Raw genomic sequence first — 10,027 nt, 5'->3', positions numbered from 1 at the left:
ACATGGCTAGAAATGCTTCATGAGAGTATATGCCCTTCAACAGCATGCTGTATTTATTTTCATATGTCATAGTGTTGATAAATACTAACTCAGCAAATACAGAATGAACAAATAAATGCATAATTATGTGGAAATTAGTTTTGGCTAATGGGTTTCTTTTCTGTTTAACAAAACAGCAATGAGTAAGGAAACAGACAAGTTACTGTAGATTGTAGATGATTTTGCACATTTTTTAATTCTCCTAAATTGTCACAGATTAATGATTATTAGTTATCTTAAAGTTTAATGGCATGTAGCACTATTTGTTATTAATATTAAAGTATTTAGTATTAAATTTGATTCCTAAAATAAAAATTGGATTCCTAAAGTTGTCAGAATAAGTAATTATATAATGTCATAAACAGGAGAATTTTATAAAGCATGTAAATTATACAGAAGGGATATTTTATTGTGCCTCTGCCTAATAAAGTAAGATTTTAATATTTATTACTTTTTAATCTTTTCTTCAAAATGTCTCATTCTGTCTCTGTTGACCTGCAGGAAAGACATGGCAGGTTAATACATTTGTTTACTCCATAATTTTATGTAACTGTTTTGTTATTCATCTAATCATGATTTTGTAATCCTTAGTACTTTTGCCTTAAGCAGTTTTGCTAAAAGGGAAATTTTAAAGTTAACAATATTTTTTTGCTTATTCAGTTTAGTCCCCAGGATAATGACCATGGCCTTACAATATATGTCATAAATTAAATGTTCTTAGTGCACTTTGTTGGATAAAGAGAGGTATGTGAGTGGTATTGGCTAGTTCTTCGGCAAAAACTATTTCCCCTTTTCTGATAAGTGTCCCCAGAATAGAGATGGGCCCAAAATACTGGGCCTGTACACATGACTTGATTGGTTAATACTAGACAATTAGGTATGCCACCCAAGCAGGGCTAAAGAGATGCTCTCTTAGGATAATTTTTAACATTATATTTCAAAATAATTTCTGAGCTACAAAATTTTGTACAAAGAATACTAACATTTTCATATATCCTTTATGCTGAAACCCCATTTCCTGAGTATTTGAAACTTCAAGGGAGACACATGAAGACATTCAAACGTCTGTTGAGCAACCCACAGCTGCTCTGGCTTCTCTTTGTCTCAAAGTTTGGTTGCTTGGCTTCTCCTTGTAACTCCTTCCCTATTTTTCTCTTAATTCAACAAATGTGATGGTTATTAAAATATTCTCTTCATATGTCAGAGTATGGGCACCAACAGCCCTAGTTCATCATCATATTCTATGTAAGCCACATTGCTCAGGAGCTGTTTCTAAGCAATCACTGACCGTGGCAGAGAAACTGAGGAAGGTCCATTTCTAGAAGGCATAGAACTCTGCTGACAGGTGTTTTGATTAGAGGATACCCAACGGCCTTGACTAAATCTGTTCAGAACTGTGCTACATTCTAGGATGCTTCTTTCTACCCAAACTTCCTTCCTTCTCTCTTTAACTAAAGGTCAAGCCTACATCAAAGACTGACAGCTCCTGCTCTTCTGTTCTTGCCTTCTTTTTATAGTAAATATTATCTAGCCTCTTGTTGGCTGCTTGTCTATTTTGACCCAGGGAGTTTATGCTCTATTATCCATGTGCACACCAACTTGCTTGTCTACCCTTCAGATCTTGTTGGTTCCTATGATAATTGTAGCTCTGGCTTTTGGTGGTTAACCACTGCTCCCTGGCTTCTATTATGTCAAGGCCTCCTCATATGCATGGGTAGCCTGGCTTGGTGACCGCAGGTACGGCTAGCATCCATGATCAGCGGAAAAGAGTTACCATTCAGCTTCTTAGAGATGCTGGTATCATTTCCACAACTCATTTCCAGTGGCTTCTGAACGATGTGTCCTCTGTGCCCTTTTATGGAAAATGTATGGTGAGTCTTCCACCTTTACACACTTTTAATCTATTCCAGCATGCACACTTTCATCAGACTCTATATTCTTTCATTTTCCATTTACTAGGGCAGCACAGTCATTTCCAATATGCTGCATGTTGTCCAACACTTTTTCTAGCTAATTGTCACTCAGTAGTAAATTAGCCACTTTCCTTGGTGTTCTTCTTAAGGTGTTAAAATTCGTATTCCAACAGAGAACTAGCCAGGCGAGGTGGCGGGCGCCTGTAGTCCCAGCTACTCGGGAGGCTGAGGCAGGAGAATGGCGTGAACCTGGGAAGTGGAGCTTGCAGTGAGCTGAGATCCGGTCACTGCACTCTACCCTGGGCGACAGAGCGAGACTCCGTCTCAAAAAAAAAAAAAAAAAAACTAAAAAAAAAAAAAAAAAAAAAAATTCGTATTCCAAATAAATGCTCCTATATTGATGTGTTCTTGCCAATATAGTCTTCTATTCAGACCTGCTTGATCAACTCTTCTCACTATTCAATCCTGAGGGCATTTCTTGGATTCTTGCCATAAACTGCTTGCTAATTTTTGCTGTTCTTCAAGTTATAGTCTCTTTCTTATCTTACTAGGCCCAGCACATTCCCAACAGATTTATGCTGGAATTTAATGCCAGTGTTCATTCTGGTGGTCAGAACAAGAGATGGAGGGAGCTCCAGGAGATAGACTTATGGGAAGTGGTGGAAATGATTGCTTTTACCAGAGAAGTGTGGGCCACCTCTGCAAACCCAATGATTATAAGGATTTCTGCATAATCAGTATCTTCACGGGTCACTCACTCAGGTGTTTCTACTCAATGTTTCATGGTACTACATTTCTCCCCAGGATACAGACATAACATCACAGACCTGCTTGGGTTGAGTACATTATTTGAGGAGTTCTTTGACTCTAACAATTAGATAGAAATAGTCTTAAATAAGTTCATTCTTTCTGGCTATAGATTTTCTGTTGCTACAATAAAAAGTGATTTAATTAACTCACCATCAGTAAAAGGGTATCCTTGCTTAGTGTAACAAATGGGCTATTTGGAAATTTATTTAAGTTACATCGTTAATTTCCCTCCTTCTTTCCTTTTCTCCTTCCCTGCCTCCCTTCCTTCCTTCCTTCCTTCCTTCCTTCCTTTTTTCATCCTTTTTCTCTCTCCCTTTTTTCTTTCCTCCCACAGTTTCTCATTCTCTATTACCTTCATTTTTGCAGTAACTCTGCTTGGATAAGGTATTATAATATAAAATTTTCTGCTGGTGGCTGTGCTATTGGTTTGGAATATTGCAAGGAGTGCTTATTGTGATAATGTTAGTATGTATTACATTCTTTTACCACATCTATCTTTCTGATGTTCCAAGCAGCTAACAGGCATGTAGAATTACTCAAGAAAAAGACTCTCACATATAAAAGTCAGGAAGTGTAGCCAAATTTGTAAACTAAATCGGTAAACAAATTCGTTTACATAATGGCATTGTTCTATCAAAAGGTGTTTTTAAAGCTACTAACACAAATTTTATTATCTATATTCACTTGGGGAAAGCTGAAGAAGAGAGAAAACAGAAGAAAAAAAGATTTGTGTTTCATAATTTTCATGCCTATGTACAGATAGACCTTAAAACTCAGAAGATAATTCTTCCATGAATAGTAAAATTGTCATACAAGATTTCTTCCTTTTTTCCACAGAGTTTCTTACAAAATAGTCCTCTCCAGCACTTTTGGATACTCTTTCAACTCAGAAGTCAACATAAACAAAGGGTAAAAATTTACTTTTGTGTTATGAATTATCACCCCAGTAAGTCCGTTATTTCATGATTTTTTGTTCATGTTGATGTTTTACACACAAGATTTTAACCTTTGTGAGTGTACAGCAATAATTTTTATTGATCTTTTATTTTTTGTTATTTCCCATGAGGTCAAACATAAAATATACCTGCAGTCACTGTGTGCTGATAAACTGAATATTTAAAAACAGAAAAAGTTCTCAATGCTATTAAATTAAATTGGACAATGTTTATTATACAAATATTTAAAAAATTTTACCAGTTCACATGGCATAAAAATTATCATTATCAGTGATTTCAAGCTACTAATATGACATCCTTTAATGCATAGTTAGAAAGATATGCAAAAATAGGCTCTTGTAAGCTGGTGTGCACTCTATCCAGCACACTGCTGCCCTCAATATATGTGGGGTACCTGGAACATTTCTTCCATCTATCACTACTTTCCAGTGGCAATAAAACGGATGTGACTGCCTTTAGGTTTCCATCTCCATTTCCCTCTGATTTTGTTCTGCCATTATAAGCAACTGATATTTTAAGCTTCTGTCTCTTAAATCCAAAGAGTTACATAATTTCCTTTTCAGAAACCAAACATTTTGCGGCTGTCTCTGTAAAACTGTATAGGTGAGAACCATGAATTCTTTACCTTGGTTTTTTAGCTGGTTAAGGAGTCACATAGGTCTTTGATGACATTTGTGAAAACTCTGAAAATTATGGAAAATAATGTGAGTATGTTTATCTATGGGGAAAGGTTCATAAATTTCATTAGTTGTCTAAGGGACCATAGTGCAGAAAAAGGTTCAGAACATCTGACCCAAACTTCCTTGTAATTTATTTTACATTCTTTTCTAGTTCTCTCAAGTTCCCATTCCCTGTGATAAATTAGCAAGTGTGCCTCACCCCTAAAGCTTTCCTTTGGACTACCCAACACTGGATAATGACTTACATGCCATGACATATCTGTTCCTACCTTTTGTATTATGAATTACCCATGAAGAAAACAGCTAAAGTATATTCTAAGAAGGTTACTACAACTTTTTAGGACAAAGGATGGAACCAAGGATATCCAAGTCTTACTTTTGATCTTAAAATATTTCTGCTACATGACTTTGGCAGAATATGTAATACAGTGATGAAGAGCATAGCATTTGAGATACAGAACACCTGGGTTCAAATCTCAACTGTGCCTCATGTTATTCACGTGGCCTTTGGTAGCCTAAATGGCTATAAATCTGTTTCATCATCCGTAATATGTCACTAATAGTAATATATGTTTCATTTGGCTGTTTTGGAAGAATAAATGGAATATGTCTTAAAAGCAGTTAGTAGAACACCTAGCCTGAAACAAAGAGTCAATACATGTTAGTTGCCTGGAGTATTATTTTATCATTTCATTATTGTTATTTTCCTAATTACACTACAAATGTCTTGGGTGATATACCATACTTATATTTTATGACCAAATATACAACATATTTACTATTTGTTGGGTGAATGAAAAATATTTTAAAAACTCACATGCAATAGGCAGTAAGAGAGCAAGTCTGCTTTTCTATAATGCAAGTCATTTATGCCAGGTTTTTATCAAATAAAACTATGTCTGTTCATTTTGGAAGCAGCAGACTGAGCACGGCCTTGTGGATCTGTCTTGTTTTTACACTGTAGATGATGGGGTTAAGCACAGGGGGTAAAAGCAGGTATACATTGGCCATCACTGAACGGACCACTCTGGGGGCTGACCGACCATAGCGATATGCCAAGGACAGGCCCAGCATGGGGAGGTAGAAGATAGCAACTGTCCCCACGTGGGAGACACAGGTGCTGAAGACCTTGTGCCATTCTTCAGGGGAGGCAATTCGGAGGACAGAGTGAATAATTAAGATATATGACAGGACAATCCATGTCGTATCTATTCCAGTGGTCAGGATGAGATCTATTAATCCACAGATGCTGTTTGCCTGAATGTCTGAACACGCTAATTGAATCACATCTGGATGGTAACAGTAGGAGTGGGAAAGGGCATTCATTCTACAGAAACAGAGAGGCTCAAGGAGCAAAAGTAGTGGTAGTATTAGTACTATAGCACGTGTAGTCATCAGAAGACCCAACTGAATGATTCTGGAGTTAGTGAGAATGGTAGTGTACCTCAGAGGATCACAGATGGCCACATAACGGTCAAAGGCCATAGTCACCAGCACCCCAGATTCCATAAAAGTGAATCCATGAAGAAAAAGCATTTGGACAATGCAGCAATATAGACTGATTTCATGTGCATCAAACCAGAGGATACCTAATGTTGTTGACAATGTAGAAATAATCAAGCCCAGATCAGTGGCTGACAACATGGAGAGGAAATAATACATGGGTTCATGGAGACTCTGCTGGGTAGTGATGGCAAACAGGATCATGCTATTCCCAGAGAGGGCAATGGCATAAAAACAACAGACAGGAATGGAGATCCAGGGGTGGGAAGACTCTAGGCCAGGAATGCCAGTCAACAAGAAGGTTGGAAATTTAGATGTTGAGTTACTTAGGATTTCCATGGTGTCCTGGTTTTGCAGCATTTGTCCTCACAGTGCTTCCATCCCACAGAAGTGATACATTACAGTGTTATGTAAAATATTTAGATAAATTTTCTTTTGGTTAGGAGAGTTATCCAAGGTCATAGATAAGATCTGCATCATTGAGAAACTTCTAAATTAAATTATAATGTTCATCTACAACTCATAATCAGAAATAGTTCACAAAAATATGTTTTTGTACTGTAAAATTCAAGGGAAATATGTCCATATGATTTTATACATTTTCATGATAGTGTCCATTTACAGAATATTAAGCTGGATCATAGTGTAAGATGATTTGAATAAAGACATAGCTGAGAAAAAATAAGTATCTTCATTTGTGAATATTTTGTGAGTACAATGAATAATAGCCACTGAAAAATATTCATGGTTCTTCAGTGACCATGAGGGTGTGAATCTGAAGACACAGGATAATTGCCAGTAATACAGGTTTGGGAGTTATCAGTGTATATTTATCATTTTCATCCAACACTATAGGTGAACAACTTCAGAGACTAGAATTATAAAGGAAAAACAATGAGGGCACAACTCTCCAGAAGATTGGAATGCGCTATATGCACTAAAGCAAGATGAGACTTGTTTTATGGGAACTATGAAAACCAAAAGAGGCCTGGCGCAGTGGCTCATGCCTGTAATCCCAGAACTTTGGGAGGCTGAGGTGGGCGGATCACGAGGTCAAGAGATCAAGACCATCCTGGCCAACATGGTGAAACCTTTTTCTCTGTGAAGTATTTGGGGGTAATTTACTGCTGTTCAAAAGTGTAAAGTGATGGATGCTGGCTTCAGGATACAGTAGACGTTTTCAGGAGACAGTGAATGAGAACGGCAATTGGCTCAGTAAACACAGAAATGCTGTATTGCCCCTTTCAAGTAAAATTCTAAAAATAATTTTGTCGATTAATATATTTATATTGTTCAAGTCAATTCTAGGGAGAATTAAATTAAAGAATAGCAGTATTCATGAGTATAATGTTAGTACTTTTCAATCAAGCCTTTAAAAAACTAGTTGTTTCCAAATTCATGATAGTAAATATTCTGTAGCAAGGATACAAGTTACTGTTCCCTTTATGCTAGTTTTTTATGGTTTCTTTTAAATCTCCAGTTGTCTGATTTTCAATTCAATCGAGAAACATTATGAAAATATTTAACTATGAATTATTAGAGGTTGTATATCTACATGTTATATGGATCGATGAGGACAGGGAAAACCCTCATGATATCTGACTTTTCTATAAACCCATATGACTGTTTGTGAATAGGTAACGAAGTAAAAAGTCAACACAATAAATACATCTCTCTACCTTCTTACCAGCTTTATGTGGAAAGAGGAACCTTCTCTGTCTTTGCTAGATGAGGAAGAATAGACTATAGTTCTGGAGCCATGGACTTTAAAGTAAGGTGGAATTGAGCTGTGAGATTATTTGTATGATTTAGGTCTCTCTGGGGCCAAAGACAGAGAAAAAAAGAAATCCCCCTCTCTCTCTATCTATAAAAATTAGAGGGCATGAGTGTGCAACTCCAGAGGGTTTTAGTTACTAATCCAAGTGACCTGTGGTCCACAGGGACATTAAATGCAAAGGAAAATAAACCAAATTATACATATAAATAGAAAATGTACACTGTTCATAGCATTGGGGAATAGAGAGAGATGTACATCATTGTCTCTGGATTATAAGTGTGCTGGCAAGACAGGAAAAGAAACCACTGTTCACTGGGATCATAGTGGTCATGATAAAGAGTGAAAACTTTACACCCCAGTCCCTAGGCCCCTATGCCTACATTTCGACATTGAACCATAGGGAGAATGATAAATGTCCATTCTCAAATCCATCTTTTTTCAAACACTAACTGAGTTTTCCCCCAGGAAATGTGTCAACTTCTGCTATATTAATTTGGCCCTGTTTTGCTAGTAGCTAGGGTTACCATGAATGAATGATGTTCTCATGTGCATGTATTCTTGCTCTGTTCCTTGCTGTTTTCTTGCATTAATATATTCAAGGACCTGATTCTTGGGAGAGTTTTTTCATTTTTGTCAGTGTGGGCAGTTGACTAATGGATGCAGACACTTTACAGTCTACTAATTCTAGGTTCGTAGGAAAAGTCTCACATTCAAACCTTTTGTTTCTCATTTATACAGAAGCTGCAGATTTGTGGAGACAGTCTTGTTTTTGTTTAGGTATCAATAATACCAGTAATTTGTTCCTCACTCAGCTATTTTTATTTGATTTCTACTTTGCTATTATTCCTATGCATTCCTGTTCGAATAATTTTAATGGTTGAAAGTATGATGGGTTCAATTCAAGCGCTATACCTCTACCTGGCATTCTCATCAACTGTTTTGACTGACTTGATACTTCCACGACCAAAATGAACTATAATCAAATCATTTTATAAGTCAGAAATAAATAATTAAAAGTTTCACCTCTGTTGCCTTCAAAGAACTAACTATCTAGTTTTCTCCCAAATATCTGTGATGGTCAGATTGTAAAATAATAAAATAGTCCCTCAGTACTCCTGCCTCCTTGGACTCCGTCCGTGTTTATCCTCTGCTCTTGAGTGTGGGTAGGACCTCTGACTAACTTCTAACCAGTAGAATATGGCAAAGGTAACATGGTATCATCACATATATGTCATATAAGATCTGTCTTTGGTGAATCAAGATTCCATGTTTGTGGAAGATTTCTATGTGGCAAAAGACTAAGAGTGGTCTCCAGCTAACAACCAGCCAAGATCTGAGCATGGCCTCCTCTAGCCAACATGTAGTAAGAAACTGAGTCCCTCAACTCAAAAGGCCACAATGAACTAGTAGAATCTGGTAACACCTCATGAGCTTGGAAGGATAGCCTTCCACAATAAGGCCTGAAATGAGACACAGCCTTGGAGAAAACTCAGCAAAGCTGTATTCAGACTCCTGACTTACAGGAATTCAGAGATATAGTGTTCGTGGGGTTTTTTTTTTTTTTTTTTTGCTAATTGTTTTTTAATTTTTAATTTTATTTTTAGTTCTGCAGTACATGTGCAGGATGTGCAGGTTTGTTACATAGGTAAACATGTGTCATGGTGGTTTGCTGCGACCATCCTAGATATTAAGCTCAGCATACATTAGCTATTTTTCCTAATACTCTCCCTCTGCCCCCACCTCACTCCCTGACAGACCCCAATGTGTGTTGTTCTCCTTTCTGTGTCCATGTGATCTCATTGTTCAGCTTCCACTTATAAGTGAGAACATGTAGTGTTTGGTTTTCTGTTCCTGCATTAGTTTGCTGAGGATAATGTTTTCCAGCCTCATCCATGTCCCAGAAAAGAACATGATCTCATTCCCTTTTATGGCTGCATAGTACTCCATGGTGTGTATGTACCACATTTTCTTTATCCAGTCTATCATTAGTGAGCATTTGGGTTGACTCCATGTTCTTGCTATTGGGAATAGTGCTGCAATGAACATACATGTGCATGTTTCTTTGCAACAGAAACATTTATATTCCTTTGGGTATATATGCAGTAATGGGATTGTTGGGTCAAATGGTATTTCTGGTTGTAGATATTTGAGTAATCACCACACTATCTTCCAAAATGGTTGAACTAATTTACATTCCCACCAACAATGTAAAAGCATTCCTATTTCTCCACGACCTCACCACCATCTGTTTCTTGACTTTTTAATAATGGCCATTCTGACTGGTGTGAGATGGTATCTGATTGTGGCTTTGATTTGCATTTCTTTTTTTTATTATTTATTTATTTATTT

The 10,027-nt window shown here is 36.9% G+C and overlaps 2 protein-coding genes across 2 annotated transcripts in view; one reads left to right on the top strand and one right to left on the bottom strand.

Moving 5' to 3' along the window:
* Positions 1–3,597: 3,597 nt before the first annotated feature.
* The window catches only part of MMP26 (matrix metallopeptidase 26), a 253,853-nt gene continuing 247,423 nt past the window's right edge, over positions 3,598–10,027 (top strand). The window contains exon 1 of the mRNA XM_011963621.1: positions 3,598–3,671. The gene's annotated coding sequence lies outside the window, so the exon portion shown is untranslated. The remainder of the gene's footprint in view (positions 3,672–10,027) is intronic.
* On the bottom strand, positions 5,302–6,261 carry LOC105527315 (olfactory receptor 51F1). The gene has a single exon (XM_011963611.1). The coding sequence runs from the start codon at positions 6,259–6,261 to the stop codon at positions 5,302–5,304; it is 960 nt and encodes a 319-aa protein (XP_011819001.1).

The sequence above is a fragment of the Colobus angolensis genome, unplaced genomic scaffold (assembly GCF_000951035.1).
Source record: "Colobus angolensis palliatus isolate OR3802 unplaced genomic scaffold, Cang.pa_1.0 Scaffold616, whole genome shotgun sequence".
NCBI lineage: Eukaryota > Metazoa > Chordata > Mammalia > Primates > Cercopithecidae > Colobus > Colobus angolensis.
This window is presented reverse-complemented; position numbering and strand designations above follow the sequence as displayed.